The sequence below is a fragment of the Mytilus edulis genome, chromosome 2, assembly GCF_963676685.1.
Source record: "Mytilus edulis chromosome 2, xbMytEdul2.2, whole genome shotgun sequence".
Lineage (NCBI taxonomy): Eukaryota > Metazoa > Mollusca > Bivalvia > Mytilida > Mytilidae > Mytilus > Mytilus edulis.
In genome coordinates this window covers 82,019,757-82,041,760 of record NC_092345.1, presented here as the reverse complement: position 1 = coordinate 82,041,760, position 22,004 = coordinate 82,019,757, and the positions used below count along the sequence as shown (strand labels likewise).

The 22,004-nt window shown below is 30.3% G+C and overlaps 1 protein-coding gene across 25 annotated transcripts in view; it reads left to right on the top strand.

Moving 5' to 3' along the window:
• LOC139513141 (voltage-dependent calcium channel type A subunit alpha-1-like) overlaps positions 1-22,004 on the top strand; it is a 215,630-nt gene that overhangs the window by 128,766 nt on the left and 64,860 nt on the right. For 10 of the 25 annotated variants that reach the window (XM_071301395.1, XM_071301386.1, XM_071301381.1 and 7 more), the window contains 14 exons: positions 1,610-1,737; positions 3,527-3,639; positions 4,082-4,194; positions 4,687-4,818; positions 5,421-5,493; positions 6,773-6,893; positions 7,215-7,315; positions 7,911-7,982; positions 9,547-9,674; positions 11,131-11,252; positions 13,036-13,059; positions 14,520-14,634; positions 15,128-15,317; positions 16,236-16,342. In XM_071301395.1, coding sequence (XP_071157496.1) covers positions 1,610-1,737; positions 3,527-3,639; positions 4,082-4,194; positions 4,687-4,818; positions 5,421-5,493; positions 6,773-6,893; positions 7,215-7,315; positions 7,911-7,982; positions 9,547-9,674; positions 11,131-11,252; positions 13,036-13,059; positions 14,520-14,634; positions 15,128-15,317; positions 16,236-16,342 — 1,539 coding nt within the window. Of the gene's footprint in view, positions 1-1,609; positions 1,738-3,526; positions 3,640-4,081; positions 4,195-4,686; positions 4,819-5,420; positions 5,494-6,772; positions 6,894-7,214; positions 7,316-7,910; positions 7,983-8,756; positions 8,817-9,546; positions 9,675-11,130; positions 11,253-13,035; positions 13,060-14,519; positions 14,635-15,127; positions 15,318-16,235; positions 16,343-22,004 lie in introns of all 25 variants that reach the window. The other 15 variants (XM_071301392.1, XM_071301388.1, XM_071301397.1 and 12 more) reach the window with 8 other exon arrangements.

Sequence of the window (22,004 nt, the reverse complement as noted above, 5' to 3'; positions counted from 1 at the left end):
GTCGAACTTCCAAATCAATTCTAACCGTAGAGCTGTCAACAGAACTGACTAAATCAATTCTAACCATAGAACTGTCAGCAGAACTGTCAAAAACTGTTCTAGCCGTAAAATTGACCAAACATTATAAATGATGTCAAATTGGAATGTGCTGTTCAAATCAAGTTCATCAACTGTAAAATACTAAATGAAAAATGTCCACTTTGCCAATGAGTTTTTTCAATTTCTGCTTCATTCAAAACACCGAACTGCCGTAAGAAATATTTTGAAGTGCTTAATTTGGCTTCCTTTTCATTAATAAAAGAGGGGCAATTAATACCAGAGGAACAGTCAAACTCATAAATAAAAAATAAAAAAACTGAAAACGCCATGGCTTAGAATGAAAAAGACATACAGACAAATAATAGTACACAAGAAACAAAAAAGAAAATAAAAAAATGAGCAAAACGAACCCTACCAAAAAATGGGGATGATTGCAGGTGCTCTGGAAGGGTAAGCAGATCCTGCACCACATGTGGCACCCATCGTTTTGATGATATGAGTACAAACCAGGTAAAAAGTCTAATTCAGTAGGTCACATTCATATTAAAAGATTGAAAACAACGCCTTTAATAATTCTATGTGTCCGGAGCTATTTTCTGGATTTTCCTTCATCAGGAATGCTCAAAGCCAAACATTTGAAATCTGAAGATGTATAAGTACCAAAACCGTTGAAGAGCTATATAACAAAAATACCTAAAACAAATAGCCAAATTCATCTAAAGTCAACTTTGCCTGAGGAAGTTGAAACCATAGTTTCTTAATAATTTTCTCTCTGTATCTAACACATGTGAATACCGAATTGCTAGAAGATTTACTATCATGCCACAAGTTAATTATTTCATCATAATGTTTTTTTTTCTAAACTGTTTTGCTTCTTTACAACTTAGTTTTGACTTTTTAAGTAATTGGTCATATATTTGTTATACAAAAAGTACACATATGTTAAAAGTTTATACCTTTAGGTCTTAGTCATAAATTATTTGTATTATATTTGTTTAAAGAGAAAAAAAAAAGACATATGTTGGTTTTGTCAATCATTTCTCTGAAAAATATTCTTTGATAATAGTTTTTGTTGAGGTTATAATAAAATGTCCTAATCACAAACTTTGCTCTGAATAGAGAATGAAATATCCATATTACTAAGATAATACAGCTTCTTAAAATAACACACTCATACCTTATTACAACATTCTGAAAAAAATACCTCAGTAATACATGAATTATTTGGGATTTCAAATATGACTTTTTGTCTGGTTTCAGATTTCTTCATGATTTCAATTCTGCTACAATTACTGTATGAAAAGACAAGTTCCTTAACACACACATAATTGACAATCATTTTGACTAGTTGTTCATTTCAGATACTCTGTTGCTGGCAGATCAACCACTCTAATAGGATTACTGTTGCATAATGTACTTATTGCATTTGTCTACCAACATCTTATTTCTCCATGATATAATCAACCTAGTTACACCTAATATGTAATAACATTAACAGTATCAATTGGTCTGCACCAAGAAAAAAGATTATATTTATAATTAGAGATATAAATTATTTTTATCTTTTCAGAGTAACTGTTCGTCGTCTCGTAAAAAGTCAATTTTTTTACTGGCTAGTTATAGTATTAGTACTTCTCAATACAGTTTGTGTGGCATCAGAACATTACGGCCAACCGTTGTGGCATACACAGTTTTTATGTAAGTATACTGTGGATTATTTATTTTCATGGGTATCGATCAATTTTCGTGGATTAAGGAAAACTTGTGATTTTGTAGATACATGTTTTTGTAGCTTTGCCAATCTTTGCATATACCATAAAGCCTAAAGAAAATTTGTAATTTTTCTAACATTTAAATTTGTAGTTCATCTGTACCCACAAAACCCACGAAAATTAGTATTCATAGAATATTAATGGATCCACAGTAAAATAGAAAAAAAAAAGTTTTAGAGATCAGACAGATAATTGAATTTATTTTTAGAGAGCAGAAAATCTTTTCAATTTTGCCAGATTTCTGAGAGAACAAATTCTAGGTACATGCCTTGATTTATTGAAATAGATTTCCGTATAAACATTTATTGAAGTTTGATTGATCTGAATAAAAGTAGCATTCCCCTAGAGCAAGACATTATTTTTTCCAAGAAATTCTAACTTGGTTGACACAATGAAGAGAGAGAGGCTTTGAAATTGAAACAGAAAGATGTTAACATTTCTTTGAATTCAATATTGATTGTAAAAAAACCAATAGAACTAGCTTGATATTTTGATATAGTGTTGTATTGAGGTCAGTTAACTTGATCTCTGCATGTTTCAAGGTTATGTTTCTATATTAGGTAGATAGTCTTACGGGACAGGTGGCCAGACATGAAATTTCATGCTGTTCATTCATCATCCGCATGTTTAGTAAATGTTTTTATATCAGATTTACATGCAATATAAGAAGTCTGTAAGTTTAAGCGGTATAAAATTAGTCATCAGATAATAAAATATACAGTTTCATTGACGGGATTCATGTGGTTCTCAGCTAGTCTAGTCAATATCAATGTTTTAATAAATAGATAAAACCAAACCTTCCAAATGACATTATTTGTTTGAATTTTTGGAATAAAAGATAATTATGTAAACAGTATTTTTAATTCAAAATTGATTTCATTTATAAACTATTATTGTAAATTAATACCAACATAGATAATGTTAATTGAAATCCTATAAATGCATAAATTAAGCATTAAACAAGAATACTGGTGCTTTGTATTGTTCTATTTTGCTTTTCATTGTTGCCAAGTTACAGTACTAGTGCACCACAAAAAAAAAAGCCTGTTTCATTTGTGTCAAAATTAAAACATTTCATTATCCAGATTTTTGAAAGAATTATTTGGTTATTAATTTGGGGAGGTATGGCGGGCAGTCCAAATCAGTGTCAAAAATTAAACTTTGTTTGAATTAAACAAAAATTGATTTTATGGGGTGGGGTTCTTTGAAACGCTGAATATAACCATGTATTTATTTAAGATTTTAGATTTTGGGCTCCTTTATCAAATTGGTCCACATTGAGGTCCAATGGGTCCTTGATTAAATTTTTGTTTGATTTCATTAAAACTGAATTCTTGTGGTTGGTGCTTTGATATGCTGACAATATACTAACCATGTACTTAGATTTTGGATTTTGGACCATATAGTAAATGTCCAATTTCCAATTTTTCTATTCTTTGACTTCATTCATTATTTGTCACAAACCTATGATGTGTCAAATATACAATCACAATCCCAATTCAGAGCTGTTTTAATCTTAAATGTTGTGTCCATTCCTGCTCAACTATTTAATTTTCCATCTCTGTGGGAAGGTAATGCACCCAAGAATACATGTACTGGATACTGATGACATCTACAAAATGCACAAGAAATGTTTGACTTTAACTTAGTCACTTTATATATAGCTGCTGTATGAGAATAAGATGATTGTTTATCATGTGAATTTATCTTTACAGATATTATGGAGTTTGTGTTTCTTGGTTTATTTTTGTTTGAGATGTTAGTGAAAATGTATGGTCTAGGAGTAAGAATGTATTTCCAGTCTTCTTTTAATATATTTGATTGTGTGGTAAGTTCTTGTTAAAATCGAGTAAAACACGACAGTCTTTAGAATGATATTTTTGTTAATATGTTAATAATGTTAGAATAGACCAAACCTTAGAAACAATTACTTTTAAAATAAATAGTAAGAAATACTAAATTTATGAATAGCCATTAGAAAATTACTTGAGAGTCAAGTCACCTTCAACATGAATAAATCTTGATGAAATATTGCAAAAATCCAAAATCAGACCTTGTTACATAAAAATTTTGATGGCATTTTGACAGATCCCACCAAAAAAAAGAATTGAATCATGAAAAAATTATTACCTTTTACCTTATTCATGAAAATTCTAAGTATTATTTAGAAAATTTCAGAAATACTTCAAATGATGAATATATCAATGTATTCCTTGCAAGGAAGTTGTTCTTTGATGTTAAATTGTTTTAAATATAAATTTGATTTGTAGGTTATTGTTGGAAGTATTGTAGAGGTATTATGGTCAGAATACAAGGATGGTGATTCTTTTGGTATTAGTACACTCAGAGCTCTACGCTTACTTAGAATATTCAAAGTTACCAGGTCAGTTACATACTACTCCTAATTACATTACTTAGCCAAAAAACAAATCAGGATATATAACCGTTTATTAAATGTTTTTTGTTTTACAAAACGGATAGATATAAGAAGATGTGGTATGAGTGCTAATGAGACAACTTGTAAAAGTGAAACCATTATAGGTCAAAGTAAGGTCTTCAACAGTGCTATACAGAGAATAGTGGGTTTTTTAATGATAAATTTCTTTGCATTAGACTAAGGATATTAAAGGATGTTGTATTGCAGTTATGTTGAATAGTTAGTATTATGTATATTTAATGCTGAGAGACAAAATATCTCATATTCAATGTGTGCTGTTAAAATGTTTCATAAAAAACTTGCTGTTGTCATAAAGTCAGGACCATTAAGTGCATATTTGATTTAAGCATTTTGCTATAGCTTGTCCAGTGAGATATGCAAGACTTGGAAAACACTGCAAGGTAGATACCTAATGTAATTATCTTTCTTTTATTTCAGATACTGGTCTAATTTACGAAACCTGGTGGTCTCTTTACTTAGTAGTATGCGATCCATTGTTAGTCTGCTGTTTTTGTTGTTTCTTTTTATACTTATATTTGCCCTTCTTGGTATGCAGCTATTTGGAGGAGAGTAAGTTTAAAGTTTTATTTATTTCATTTTATAACATTATATTTGTAAAAATACAGAGATGGGGTATAATGGCCAATGAGACAAATATCAACCAGAGTCTAAATGATGTGGACTTTAGCACCTATATGTCACCATACTGCCTTTTACAATGAGCAAAACCTCTATCATATAGGCCTTGAATAAGGAGCAAAAACCATATTGTATAGCATGCTTTGAAAGGCCCTGATGTCACAAAATGTGAAACAATTTAAACAACAGAACCAATCACCTGATTTATTATAACACAATAAACCATTAACAAATATGGCCGACAACAACCAACTACAACCACTGAACAGACTCATAACTTTTACCTGTCACATTAAGAATGTAACAGGGCTCTGAGCATTAACCTTTATATTTAAGATTTTAAGTTTTAGTAATTCACATTGATTGTCAGCCGACATTTCTTCAGTCTTTTAAAAAGGAAAACAACAGACACTACTACAACTCTATAAGAATGGCAACCTGGCTTGTGCATTTTGATGCCTCTGGAATATTAATGTTATCAAATTATATTATATATAGAAATCTTCTATAACTAATTTTATATATTTTTTTAGGATGAATTTCCCTGAAGGAAGACCTGCAGCACATTTTGATACATTCCCCATAGCTTTATTAACAGTGTTTCAGGTATAAACATTTTGATACATTCCCCATAGCTTTATTAACAGTGTTTCAGGTATAAACATTTTGATACATTCAGAGTGATTCCCAATAGCTTTATTTACATGTCCAACAATAGCAATAAAAGGCTTAAACCAATTTGCATGGAACTTTTATGAATAGTTTATATCAATAGACATGAGCTCCATTTCGTTTTTTATAAATTTTGGATTTCAAGTTTCTGAGTTTTGGGGTTTCTTGCATTAAAAAAGAGAGATTTTCCAGTTTTTGGACAATAACACAAACTCTTTCACCAATTTGCAAAAAATTTGGGTGAATTGTTTATATCTATTGACATGAGCTTCCTTTTGCTTTTAATAAATTTTAGATTTTACATTTCCATGTTATGGGGTTTGATTCATTAAAAGAGGGGTTTCCTGTTTTTAATAACTCAAAAATGCTTTCAGCTGTTTTCATGAAACTTTGGTGAATTGTTTATATCTTTGGCCTTTTTAACTTTTTTTGGATTTGAGCGTCACTGATGAGTCTTTTGTAGACGAAACGCGCGTCTGGCGTATATACAAAATTTAGTCCTGGTATCTTTGATGAGTTTATTGATGTAAGCTCTCTTGATTTTTATAAATTTTAGACTTAATGTTAAGGAATTATGTGATTTTATTCATAAAAAAGGGGATTTTCCAGTTTTAGTATAGTGCTATGAGCAGTTATCATGAAACTTAGGTGACTGGTTAACCTCCCTTTAATTTTTCATGAATTTCTAATATGACATTGAGAAGTTATTGAACTTTATTCTTTGCGACGAGCATATCATGTTGCAGCTGTTTATTATTCATAATATACCATATTCACATTAAGACATGTAAGATAGATTGAGTTATATTCAAATGAAGTTCCAGCATTTAAAAGCAAGTTCACTTTAAAAAGTTGATTGCGATCAATCTTAATTTCTTCATCTGTTCCCATTTTAATATATCACAATGGATTGTGTCCTCCTTATTAAAACTGATCACTTTGACTCCTAGTCTAAAACTATTTACACAAATAACGCTTGCATTATTAAAATGGTACAAAACACAACTGATTTAAATGTTCATTACATCTAATTAAGATTGATAGCAATCGATCTCACCAATTATAACTGATCAGAGTTTATTGCAGTGGAAATTAATTTGTTTAGCCTAACCAGGGTCTTAATTCATATGATTATTATCTGGTTCAAGAACTGTGTCATCGAAAGCTATACTTGATCAGAATAACATTATTGCCCATATTCATTTCATTACAGATATTGACTGGAGAAGATTGGAATGAAGTGATGTACAATGGTATAAGATCAAGAGGTGGAATTCAGGGATATGGAATGTTATACTCAACATACTTTATAGTTCTAGTATTGTTTGGTAACTGTATCCTTAACACAAAATGAAGAAAGGGATAGCTAAAGCCTCGTCATGTAGAGAAAAGCTATCGCATGGTTTGATGATCTAGATAAGAAATATCAACAATATCAGTAATATCACAATTCAGTCAGTTATAATTCATTGTTTTATAAAAATAAGGCGATGTGGTACAATTGCCAATGAGACAACTATCCACCAAATTTCAATTCAAGTGAATGTAAGCAATTATAGGCAACACTACTGCCTTCAACAATGAGAAAAGCATTTTATATGAACATGGTTTTTTTTTCTTTCTTAGTATATTTTATTTCCTTAACCATAATCCAGACACCCTACTAAATGTATTCTTGGCTATTGCGGTTGATAACTTAGCCAATGCTCAAGAACTGACAGCTGCTGAAGAAGATGAAGAGGATGCTAAAGCTATGGTATGATGATGGAATTCATTTTGGCTGTAGTGATACCATATAGTCTCATTTTCACTTCAGAAAATCCGTTAAATATACGTAGCTCCATAGGCAAATGAATTATGTGTTGAATTTTTCATTAGCTATTTTATGATTTGTTTGAATGAAGTATAAATTAGTAATTATCATGTGATCATCTTTTTCATACCAATTTTGATTCCTATTCATTATGTAAGCATTTGATATTGTCAACAAAGATAAGGGAACGACCATTTGATTTTCCAGGTAAGGCCAGGAGGATTAAAAAATGAGTATTCGTCCCTGAATAGCTGAAAGATTGATTTGCCCATTGCATCAGGAAATATGTATGTTCAATAGGAAAAATTGATGGAAATAAAAATGAGCAAGCATAGCACATGTAGCAACAGATAAAAATATATATGTCAATCAGCAAAATCCTCCTAGCCATACCTCTCTCTCCCTCACAGAATATCAAATGGTTGTCCCCTGAATGGATAGTATGCGTTTTATATGGATACAAACAGTTTGAGTTTCACATGTACCTTTCCTTTTAAAGATGTCCCTGTAAATACTTTTGCAATTTTGTGTTAAATAGGCGTCCAGGCATATGGCATGGAATAAGAAAGGTGCCCCTAGACTGCTGAAAAGGATAGCCTCAATTAGAAATGTGAGATCAGGGATAAAGGGTATCCTCTCAGCCATATAACCTCCCATTTAATTTTAAATGGAAATTAAGGCCTTACCTACATTTATCTTCATAGAAATTTATATATATTGCAACAAGTTGACCAAAATTTGCCATCGATAAATTTGTTTTGGCTTCATCCATGCATACTTCAGTTTACATTGGTTGAAAGTATTGCAATTTTTTTTTGTATGTACATGATAGCTTTTTTTTGCTTACATTTTGAACAGTAATTTGCTATTTATTGATTTATTGCTTTTAATTGGTTGCTTTTGAAATAATTTGAACAAGTCATATGTGATTGATCTGCTACATGCATGAAACAGATTACTTAGAATCCTCTCATCTGATACTTTATATATATCACATTTTTATCTGCTTTGAAACTAAAGGGCCACATTGAATCAAGCTCTCTTGAAATAATGTATTTAAAGCTTGTATGAAATCCCCAAAATGAAAAAAAAACCACATTGCTGCAAGAGGCTTTGTTTAATCTGATTGGTCAGTTTCCAAATATTTGCAATTATCTAAAGAAACTAAACAAACTGAATGGAGACATTCACTCTTCTTGGATTTGAAAATTATGTATACATATTGTCAACAGATATCCCTAAACCTTTGATATTGTATTGTGTTTGAATTTTTTATACTTTTATCCATATTAACCTGAATGTTTTGCTTTTTATTTATATTTATATTGTCTTTAGCTCATTTGAACTGAGTTGCCTATGCATGTTCTGCTTATTTTTGTTACAGCTTAAAGAGGAAATGAAACAAGGCATTGCTGGACAATATAGCGATTCATCAAAACAGAAGGTTACCTCCCTTTTCTTATCATTAATCACATCACTGGTTCTCTGTTCACTACTATTTCAGGGTAACAGTAAAATATAAATTGCATCTGAATCTTGCAGATAACAAGAAGAAAATGTCAAATTTCTTTCAATTTTGTATCTGGTTAAATTCTGTTAAATTTGTTTAGTAGTTCTCATTTAAGCCTTTATATAAATGTAGCTCTAGATTATTCACTGAGAAGGAAAATTGAATCAAAACTTTATCTGATGAACTGATGCCAATATATTTGTTTTAGATTTTTTATAAACATGCAAAAAATCAAGTACTACTTCTTTGTGTAGCAAAACTTGCTGACATTTTCAATTAATTCACATTCAATGTGCAGTGTTCTTATCTGTCTAAGTGTCTATGATGTTTAAAACAATAATTTTAATCATGTTGAAGGAAATAACTTATTCATCTTAAAATTCATGACTTTAATACCCAGTCAATGATTACTATGGAATGTCCAAATGAAAGTGACATTTATTTTTAAGAATTTCATTAGAATACACATGTTCTCCCTATATTTGTTTAGTAAGCATGTTTGATGTGGAGTAATTTGATAATTTTGTAGCATGATGTTGTGAATAAAAAACATATAATATTTCTTTCAATGTATAACTACCCAATTATTGAAATGTATTGTTAATTTGAAAATGATTAACCAGAAAACCACTTTATTCATTTGAATTTTCATTGTTTTATCCAGATATTGAAACTTCAGCAGGATGAAATGTTAGCTGCAGAAAATGGTAACGGAGGGGGGATGCCTGGGATCAACATCTGTCCCCCATCTCCACAGAATAACGAGCCAGATAAAACAGGAAACTTTCCATAGTAAGTATCAATCACATTATTTATTTATCTTAAAATAAAGGCCTCGAAAAATATGTAATGTTATAAACACAATCCAAGAAAGACAGCTCTAGTTATTGTTATGAGTGAACAAATGTGTTGTTCTTTAAATCAATGTTTATGCTTTCTGTACAATTTTGAAACAGATCTTTTTAAGGATATCATTAAAACTCTTGGTGTTTTGTCTGTCATATTCATGTCTTGGTGCAGGTACAAATGAACAACAAAACTAAAGAGTTTTTCACATTTTTTGAAAATGTGCAAATTGAAAAAAGTGAAATAATGATACCACATACATACATACAAATATAAAAGTTTTACATCACATTTGATATAAGGTTAATACCTATATGCATTTGTTGGTCCCTTGCTGCTAAGCGAAGTATTGGCTATGCAAATTTTGATGTCTGTCTGACATATGTCAAAAGTTATCAATACATTAATAGAGTGGCAGAGTTGCACAATTAAGTCTGATTGATGATTTTGAGGGGGAGTTATATCCTTGGGAAATATAAATGATAATAAAAATCAATATTGTAAGGGACTATTAATCTTTATTCTCTTTAAAGTGTAATAAAATTTTTATCGAAGTTTTAAATCTTCAATAAATCACCAATAGATTATTTGTTAGAGAGTTATGCCCCTTGGAAATTAAACTATTATAGGAAACAACCGTGTACATCAAGGACTGAAAAGCCAGTCAAGGTCGTTAAAAACTTCCATCATTCTGATATCTGTATTTCTCATCAGAGTTTAATGAATTATATGTCAAATATTGGAAAGTTAAAATATCATCATTTTCAAACATTTTTAAGGTATATGCCCTTTGAAAAGAATGAGACAAAATGTTTTAGGAAGGTTGTTTTCCTAGAAAATTTTAGAAAATATTTCAGTTATTGATAATGTCTAAAAACTTATATTTGTGACTTATACAACAGGCCAATAATCTGAAACGACCACTCTTTAGCTGATTAGTTTGTTTATGTTCAGTTCAATAGTGTGTCCCAACCTTAAGGTTCATAAAATATAGTTTGTTGTTCGTCTGAGGTAATAGTGAAAAGCACACATATCAGGGGCGGATCAAGCTATTTTAAAAAAGGGGGGTTCCAACTACATGTCCCCATTCAAATACATTGATCGTCCAAAAAAAGGGGGGTTCCAACCCCTGGAACCCCCCCCCCCCTCTGGATCCGCGCCTGCATATATTAGATCCTTGTACTTTGTATAGACCATAGAATAAAATTTCTTTATATCCGGAAGGGTGTAGTGAGGGAGAATATAAAGAACCATTATAATATTACAATACACAAAATTAAATGAAACACATAACAAAATTCACTTAACAAATTACTGATTTAATGTACACATTATTTATATTCATATATTCATGTTATATTATCACATTTTTCACCCATCTGGGTAAATATTTCATTTGCAGTATCTGTTTTAGCAAAACACAAGAGAATATTATAAATCAAAACAATCTGGTCGATAAGAAAACTGTAGCAGTCAACATAGATACACAACAGACCAGAACAGATAAAGATAGTCCTAACTCTGGTGAGAATCATTAGGATTGGTATTTCTGGGATTGGCTATATTAAAGTTCATCAAAATAAGTAGTGTTGTCAACGGTTAACCATTTGAATGACCGAATACAAAAATCACTAACCGGGTAACCGGACTTTTTTTTCAATTTTGATAGATTTGATATCAATTTGTATTGAAATCATTAAATAGTTATGTTTTCTTTGAAAATTGTCGTCGTGGTAATTAATTAGACAGATCAATTGTCTAGTATACTGATTGCTATTGTTAATCCAAAAATCTAAAATTAATGAGAACTTGTCTCTCAGCTCAGGGAAAAGATCTTAAGGAAACATAATTAGTATACATGTTTTTTTAACAGTAACTTTAAATCAGTAATACGATTAAATTTTAATATTTTATTACTTCATTATTTCATTTTTGATCTAATATTGTGTAGACCTACATCTGAATGTGCAATCTCCTTCGTGCAAGGATTTGTCATACTTGAAACGAAATGCTAACTCAAAAGTTGTGAAATGCAAACCAATGTGCATGTTATCAATGAAGACTTTATAGTTCAAGTAACAGGCTTAATCCTTTCAAATTGAAACACTCCACATTATTTTCGGAGACAACAAGGGAAAATGAAAGAATTATCGGTTTCAGACATATTAAATTCTACGAGATTTAAGATTTTTTTTTTTATTTTACAATCTGAAGTTAGTACAAACGCCATAGCTGATACGGTGTATTTGGTTATTAAAATTCAAACTTCGCTAGGAATCTTCACAGACAAGCCTTATAATACCAAAGGACAAACTTCAATTCATGGTATTATAAAAACGTAAATGTATCATGACTTGGATGGAAGGTTGTCATAGTGACTCATACCACATCTTCATATATATATTTAGATAAGGCCTTCAAACATCAACTTAAACTACCAGTTAACCGGTTACTCGGTTGAACGATTATCAGAGTAACCGGTTAGGCAAAAGTGTACGATTTGACTACACTCAAAATAAGGAATCTGATTCAATCAATGCATTGTATCTGTTTATTTGTTACTATGTAAAATATGCAAGTTAAACAATTAGATACTGTCTTTTGATGCCCCACCTACGATAGTAGAGGGGCATTATGTTTTCTTGTCTACGTCTGTTCGTCCATCTATCCGTTTGTCCGTTCGTCCGTTCCTCCCACTTCAGGTTAAAGTTTTTGGTCAAGGTAGATTTTGACGAAGTTGAAGTCCAATCAACTTGAAACTTAGTACACATGCTCGTTATAATATAATTTTTTTAATTTTTAATGCCAAATAAGAGTTTTGACCCAAATTTCACATCCACTGAACAAAGGAAATGATAGTGCGAGTGGGGCATCCGTGTACTGGGGACACATTCTTGTTCTTCATATTTTAGAAGTTGTTTCTTTTAAAAAATCAAGAGAGGTGCAGAAAAATGGTTTTGTATTTATAATTTTCATAAAAGTATGAACTATTCAATCAAATCAACTGTTGTATAACAATTGTACAGTATTCTGGCAATTCCACAAAAGGCAAAGCTAAGGTTGGCTGTGGTTATAATATGTGTTATTTATATATTATGAGCCTTTCTATTATTAATCTATGTTCTAACATATCCCTTTTAATGAAATTTATTTTTATACTAAGTTAATTCCCAAATAAAATTTTCAAAGACGTATCTAGGATAATACAGATTGAATGATCAATGAAGGGAAAGAATGGCAAAAAAAATGTAAACTTTTGTAACTTCACTTAATGTGATATTTATAAATTTGGTTTTAATGTTTTCAGCTGATAAGAATCATAAGAAAGCAGGTTAGATCACCTCATGGTCACTCACTTTCATATATGTAGGATTCTGCACTGTGTTTTTTCATCTTAAATATTTCCACAAGCTTACAAACACATTTTCATTAATTCTTGGGAAAGTTTTGCACTTATATTCAAATCTTTTAATTGTAGTTAGGGAGAGACATTTTATTCCTTAAACATAGTTCATGGGGGTATAAAGGAATCCCACTCATCTGTCTAATGTAAGCCCAACTACTCATTAATAGCCAAATGGATATTAATGAAACTTTGAACAGTTGAAGAACACTTCTTGGGGATGATCTGTCATAAGTTTTCATCATTTACAATTTTCTGCTATGTATTCATGATAAATTATGTTTTTGTTCCCAAAAGGTATTGTGATACTGCATGATTACTATTGATCAGATTACATATACAATTTATATGTATTTACTACTATATATGGTATATATATAAAATAATAGTACATGACAACTACTTATGATTAAGCACTGTAGATAAAGGAATACAATCCTGGTTCTATATGTCAAAGGGGAGTAAATCAAGCTCACTTTTACTTCAATATTACAATATGTGGTAATAGTCTCTTGTAATGACAACTCCTCCTAAATGGTTGGTTTGTAATTGATGAAACTTAACACAGTTGTACAACTTTACAAGAGGATGTGCAGTAAGGAAGATAAAACTAGTCCTACATGTTAAAGGCAAGTTCCTCCCAAGGGTCACTTAGGAAAAGTAATATGGTCACTTAAATATCTTACCCACTGACAAAAAACTTTGCCAAAGAGGGTGTATGTTAAGCAGGAACTTTGTAATCTGCATTTCAAAACAATCTCTTGTTTTATTTGTTTAATTTAAGTGACTTTTGAGAATCTGCTATTAAACGATTTAAACCTTTTTCACAAACAAACATGCACTTGGTTGCAGAGCACTTAGAATTTTTCCATATTTATTTTTTCAATATAAATTTGTTACCATTCTCTATTTCTTGTATAATGTAAATCAATGAAACAGTCTTTTATTATGCTTCATAATGGGGCATCCGTTTACTATGGACACATTTTTGTTACTTTACAGATGCTAAGAACAAATAAATTAAACCTGTTTGTTTCTAATGAAAAAAATAACCAATGGCTAAAAAACTTGCTTCATGGACCAAGAAAACAATATATATTTTAACTGTTTAAAGTGAATCTGCTTTATATATGCATTTCCAAAAAAAATGTTCTAATAATTTTACCCCCATCTTAAAAAATATCTTATGAAACTTTCAGATACTCTTTTCTGGAATAATTTTTAAGCCAAGTTTTATGGAAGTTGTTTTGTTTAAACCATTCCATACCGATCATTTTATTAAAAGTGTAGACACTAATTATTATTAATATTACATATTTCCAATGTGAGTGTTTTAGAAAAAAAGTAGATCAATTATATTGATTATACATATTTTATTTTGTTTTCAGACAATAGCAGCTTGGGTATGGCTGAAATAGAAAAGAAACAGCAAGAAGGAGGTTTTGGTGTTCCTAAACCAATGCTTCCTTACAGTTCCATGTTTATATTTGGTCCAACTAATCCGTAAGTACTAAACTCATACATTATATTTCCACTTTTGGTATTTAACTGTATTTTGCCTCCGAATAACCTTAGATCTACTCAGAATCATCTTTGACATCATGCAACAATCACTTTTTAATTGTGATGTCAAAAGTTTTGAATTATGATGTCAAAGTTTACTGGAACCTGTGTGATTTTACGTAATGGTGGACATATTTGCATACATGTGTAAATACATCTATTGCTAATCACTCACACAATCTTGCTCATCTACATCTTTACATTCAACTCTGAAATAATACAGAGTAAAACCTTTTAACAGATAGAGCAAACTAAATTGTTATAAACATCTTTGTCTTGTTATAAACAAAATTCAATACAATGTCAATAATGGAAACTTCCAAACATTTACTTTCAAAAATGAAATGAAATTGAATTTCCTATAAAACCTTGTACAAATGTATCTTATTTAAGAAAAATTGGTAATTCAATTCTTAATTTTTTTATTTTTCAGAGTTCGTCGCTTCTGCCATTTTGTAGTCAACCTTCGATATTTTGACTTATTTATCATGATTGTTATTTGTGCCAGTAGTATTGCCTTGGCAACAGAAGAGCCTGTGAAAGAAGATGCCTTCCGAAACAAAATTTTAAATTATTTTGATTATGTGTTTACAGTGGTTTTCACAATAGAAATGATACTAAAGGTTAGTCTATACAAAGTATGCTTTTATACACATGAAGACATCCATTTATCGGTTTTTGCAAAAGACATTAAACTAAAACATTCTGTTTATAGTGTTCTTGGCCAAAAGGCATGTAAACCTATCAAATCCCTTGATGTCTGTTGTCTGTCATCAGTCAGTAGTGAGCTCTTTTATTTTCTCTTGAATATCCTGTGAAAGTCCCTAAAAACCATAAAGGTCCATATAAAAAAAAATCAATTTTATACTATTTGATGTACATGTAGAGTGAGTGAACCATATTAGCCGCATAATTAGTTCATTTCCACTTACATCCAACCTACATTTGAATATCTGGAACTTTTAATGTAGGTTTCAGAAATTTTACTACATTGTATATGAAAAAAACTTCAAAACATTGGTTAATTATTCTAAAAATAAATGCAAACTCATGAGTAAATCAAGTTGTTCCTGTACCATGGGGGACATATTTTCGCCACAATGTATGATATGACCATCCTCATTATCCTGTTATATTATAAAAATTGTTGTTTATTATTACCTGAATAAGCTTGAGAGATCGTACCATCTATTATGGCAAATACCTGATAAAAGCACACAAATTTAACAGAAAAATAGCAAAACGGCAAAAATGTGTCCATGGCAAATATGGGCAACCCACTCTAGTGTTTAAATCTTTGCATGGCATTGTTCAAGTTAATATAACTCTTTCTGAATTATAGAAAAACAGATCAAATATGGTGGGAATTTATACTTCTTTATGTCATAAAGGAGTTTGTACATACCTTTAGTTTACTTTCTGAGATAGATAGAATCTTATTACAATGACAACAGGTTACTGTGTCTGTCCAATTTTTAGATATACATCATATGATTGTATACTTCTCTCAGTAGAGATCAATGTATGTACTTGTATTACAGATAATTGACATGGGTATCATCCTACATCCTGGAGCTTACTGTAGAGATCTGTGGAATATCTTAGATGCCTCAGTTGTTATCTGTGCTCTTGTTGCTTTCTTTTTCACGTAAGTATATATTACTTATAAACACCAACATAGATTAATTGGGCTTTTATAGTAGTTATATAAAAATATATTTTACATGGATTTGATGTTTAGAAGCTGAGTTTAGTTGTGTATTTAGAGTAATTCTGGGGTAACATACTTCAATATATAATAGTGTTTAATTTCTTTACTTCACAATTTAGTTATATCTCCACTACTAAACATGTTTACAATTTATCGTATAATTGTTTTCCAAGTGCCATATTCATGCTTATTATTAAAACAAGCATATTAAGTAGTTATATACATTGCTATTGATCAGCAGTAACAATTTTACATATAACCTCGTGCAATTCAACTTCTTTTGACTGTGACTTTATAGTGGTGGTAAATAAAAAAAAATACCCTAATTTTGGTGCACAAATGTGGCCAATAAAAACTTATCATTACACCTCCACTGGCTTCAGAAACAAAAAAAACTGATAAGAAAATTGAATAATTTAGAATGGAACTGTAAATTTGAATGATTTCTTAATTGGGAATGATTTTTTAATTTTGACCATTCTTTAGTGGGTGAGTATATTGCAATGCCAAAACTAGATGTTGTTTTATACTGAGATAAAGTCTTCATTAATGTAAACTGAATAACATTTTATAATAATTGTTTGTCTGCATGTTTTCATGTTAATCTTCTTATTTGTCATATTCATCCTGAGCCACAATAAGAAGACCATAAGAAAAAAGAACTTATGGTGTTTTGTTTCACCAGAGGACTTTAGTTTTACAGTTAACATTCAGCTTATTTTATGATTAAGAGATAACGCTTGAAACAAACTTTTGAAAATATATTTTTTTCATTTTCAGAATTTATCTGATAGATGGACTTATTTTTTTACAGTAAAAATTTACAGACAGTCAGGGATTAATTGTTTTTGACATGATAAATTTTAAACCTTTATTGATTAACTTTCACAGAAGCTTATCTTCAAGACCAAGAAATAGCATTTTAAAAAATGTTAATATATTTTAAGATTCTTTTTAAAGTTATACTGATAAATGAACTCACTTTTAAAGTCACTACTACACTGACCGCAGCAATAGTAGGCAAGCAACAGGGTTCCATGGAAATCCTTAGGGTTTTTAGGGGATTTTTTGCTGACAGGTTTTTTCTTTATCAATAGTTTATTTTGAACATTTTTTATTATTGCTCATTTCAATTTTCTGTGCATATTTGTCTAGATTGGGATTGGCACTTTACGTTTGCGCAAAAAAAATCCACGTTTGCGCGACGAAATGCATAACGTTTGCGCGAAATTTACCTGTTAAAAAGTTACTTTTAGAAAAAATACATAATATTGTTAAAATAAATTGAAATTAATTTTATCAAATTTACTTAGACAAAAGGTCAGACAGAGTCTTTTCATAGCCATTACAATGAACAGTTTTATTCAACTCATCCAATCATCTTCACTTTTGTTGAAATTATTTTACAAATTCAGGTAACTACTTACATTCAAATTCAATGGTTAAATTTGCCGCTACCAATGCTATCTCAAATCGATAGGATAAAGTATCAGGCAATGACTGATCCATAGATGATTCCCGTATATATATATCATCTCAATGAATACTGCATTTTATTCATGACTATATACTTTAAATGTTCTTTTTAAGGATAGTCGCTGTATTTTATTCAAAAAATTTTCTTTTACATAAATGTAGTGCTTTTAAATGTTTAAATAAACAAATAAAGACTTGTCTTATATATGTTTATCAATATATGATTTAATAAGATGTGGTGTGATCGCCAATTTATGTTCAAAACAATAATAGGAAAAAAATACAGGTAAAAATAACTCGGGTAAACTACAGGTAAATTTGCGCCAACGTTATACCATTTCTACGCGCAAATGTAATGCGTGTCATTTTAAAATCTGCGCAAATGTAGGTCGCCCACTATTTTTGCTCAAACAAGACACAACTACAACAAAAGGCACACATACTTATAACATTTATTCTGCAAATCTGTTCAGCAGTTTTATTTTAGTAATATTCATCATTGTAACTGTCTTACTGTGCACTGTTGTTCTTTTGTCAGCCTTCATTTTGTAACCAAACTCAATCTGGAATTTCAATGAAAAATTCACATAATGATGAATTTTACCCAAAATAAATCATAATGATAGAAATTTGGCTTTTGCATTATATGACATTATAAATATTTAACTGTGTATTTAGTATGTTCAACACGTGAGTACTAAATAGGGGAAGGTAGTATGATTGGTTTTATGAAGAGTGATCACTGTATTTTACATCCAGGAAACCATTACCAATTATCATGATATATTTCTACTTTTTAGTTAAAATGATATATTGTAGTACCATTTTGTCAAATAGATGTGGTTGTAAACTTCCCGAAAAGAAACCACACTAACCTAATTTGTAATTTAAAACATTAATTGTTTAACTGGATGTTGATATATCAGTGCTTTACCTCTGCTTTTTGTCCATGCCTCAATCCTTGTTATAGAAGCCTTTACAAAAGCTGTTAATCCAATATTCCTTACAAATGGTTAGTTTGGAATTAGTACACAATTTGAATAATACATTTTCAATGTGAATTTTCTGTCTAACATTTTGCAATTGTAGTTGAAGTAGGGTGCAACTTGTCTGTACTTTAAGATTAGTTTGTAGTTGTTAAGAAGCCACTATCAGCACCTATTTTCCCTTGTTTATCAAATGAAGATCTGAGAAAATCTTATATAAGTCCTGATCAGATACTCTGTTACAAATCCAAAGAAATTTTGACCAGACTGTGTTTCTTTGTCATTCAAGTCTTACCCTATAGTTACTGCAGTCCATTCATGCTAACTGGGAGTATATGGGACTTAAGTGTCTTGCTGGTGAATTATTGTCAAGTCAGGTCTGCCTAAATGTCCTAAAATATTATACCTCTTCATGTTCCTATACCACCTATGCATGTATTTGCAATAATAGTTTATACCTACAATGACTACCAGTTACGTAGTGGCCATCAAAAGATGCCCACCCCCACCTGATTATGGCTACTTTTCACGTTTTTCCGATTTTGAACTCTTAAACGGCTTTCAAAGTGCCATATTTTCATAAACAGACGTCTGAGAAGATTTTATGACCATGAACTGCTTGGTTGAAGTCCCTGCTATCATGACAGTTCAGGTTGGGCAGTTTAAAAAAGGTATGGAGGCTCATACGGGCCATCAAAGAATGGTTGTTGCCATCATGCCTACAGGCGGGATTGGGGGTTAAAAGGTTAAGTCAAATGATATTTCCTCAGATCTTCATCTGAAATGACATTAAATTGCAGCAACTGGTAACAGATTTTATTCACATTGATGCAAACTGCAACTAAAAGCACATTTCAAATACAATTCAAGTCTTTATCATATAACAATAGTTTGAAGATTTTTTTATAAATGTTCATACGAGGTAGCTATCATATGTTGTGTATACATCAGAGAGACAGCAACCTCACTTTGTGTGATTGTTAATACAAGAATGTATTAACACTAGAAAATTAACTGTTGTGTTTGGACTGTTTATTTACTTATCATGTTCCTAGCAGATCTATACACACTAAATACTGTGTAATTCATTGATTTCAGTTTCCTAGCAGACATTGTAATTAATACAGACTATAAATATGTTTTAAGTCCATTGATTTCATTGCTATCATTATCTATTGTGGAAAGATTTAATAGTGAAAAAATATATATAGTTATTAGTAAAAGTATATATCAGCCAATGAAACAGTCAACATATTACAGTCAGATAATTTTTTTCTTAAATTATAAAACATATTAAAAAGAAGATGTGGTATGATTGCCAATGAGACAACTCTTCACTAGGCAGAAATTAACAACTATAGGTCACCATATATTGTGTATTTGTACAATGACATTACTTCTAGTAGATAGTAGAGGGGCATTATGTTTTCTGGTCTGTGCCTCCGTTCGTTCGTTGGTCCAATCGTCCCGCTTCAGCCAAATTAAAGTTTTGACCCCAATTACATGTTCCACTGAACAAAGAAAAAGATAGTGCGAGGTTAAGGTTAAAGTTTTGGTTAAAGTTTTTGGTCAAGGTAGTTTTTGATGAAGTTGGAAGTCCAATCAACTTGAAACTTCCTATGATATGATCTTTCTAATTTAATGCAAAATTAAAGTATTGACCCCAATTTCACGGTCCACTGAACAAAGGAAATGATAGTGCGAGTAGGGGATCCATATACTATGGACACATTCTTGTTTTCTTATTAATTCATTGTGGAAAAAATGTTTTCTTTGCATATTGCACATTCTTATTGGAATTAAGTAAAAGCCAGCAATCATCAAGTTTTGTGAAGGGAAGAAGATGATTAAAAGTTGTCCAGAAGATGTAGGGGGGTTAGCACTTGACCATAATGATTTAGTTTCATCTTACATTTTTGTGTCTACCATCTTGTTGTTGATTATAATAATTCTTTAATATAAGGGTTGATTTAATTGATTAAAAATTTCAACTGACAAGTAGAATGTTTATCTTCTATATATGTATTTGTTTTAACCGAGTTTTATGATTTTGTGCAGAAAAGGCAGGCAAGTTTGAATATTTCTTACCACTTATTGTTAACCACACTGAATGCATTGGAAATGAGATTTGTTTTAGCTCCAAATTTGGTTTTGTTAGATTTTTATGTTGTCTAGTGGAAATTTTGCCAAATGAGTTTTCAGAGAGAACTGGGAATAAAATAAAGTTTAAAGTTCTTCCAAAGAAAATGTTTTAATTGAATACATGTATAAAGATTTTGTAATACTTAATTTGCAAGCTGATTTGTGATTAAGAGGAAATGATTAAAATCAAAAACCATTATGTTAACACAGGTCTGTATTGTTATGATTGCTCAGATATTTTTCAGTACAACTTATTTATGATGGTTGTCACATTATTTTATAATCAACCAATACATTTAATTATTTGATGGTATAAACAACAGGGAATGTTCATTTTCAAAAAAAAAAAATTCAGTTCAATTTTAGGAAATATCTTTAGGTACTTTCTAATTTGATGTGATATCTAAGCAGAATAAGACATTCAGATGTTTCCAGTTTTTCTTATTGACATATTTTGCTCTATGACAGTACTTCTTGTAAGATTTACAGAATTGTTTTAAAGTCAATTTTTTGGTAACATATATACTTTAGAAACTCTATACTATGACCGTTGTTTCTTTGTTACAAGGAACCCTTTAATGAATAAACAACCATCAATTATTTTGTTCTCATTCTTGCATTATTTTTTGTTAATTTGTTTTTTTGACACTATGTTTAGTCACACTAGTTTAAATAGCTCAAAAATTTAATGAAGTAAAGTCCTGTTAAAAATGTACACTCTGCGGTAGTTTATTTCAGCTTTTTTTTGGTCTTAGTTGACTTTTTCAGTCAAATTTCAAATGACAGCTATATATTTATTGTTTCAATACCATCTGTATTATAGAAATAGAAATATATGACTACCATTTAAGTTTATATGGCCTGAAAATTATGAGAACTTTTGTTATTCTTTTAAACAGATAATATGCAGTTATTGATTTGAATTAAAAATCATAAAAACATAAATCAAGTTTAAGCCCCAACCTTTACATTGAAAACTAAAAAATATAGAAATA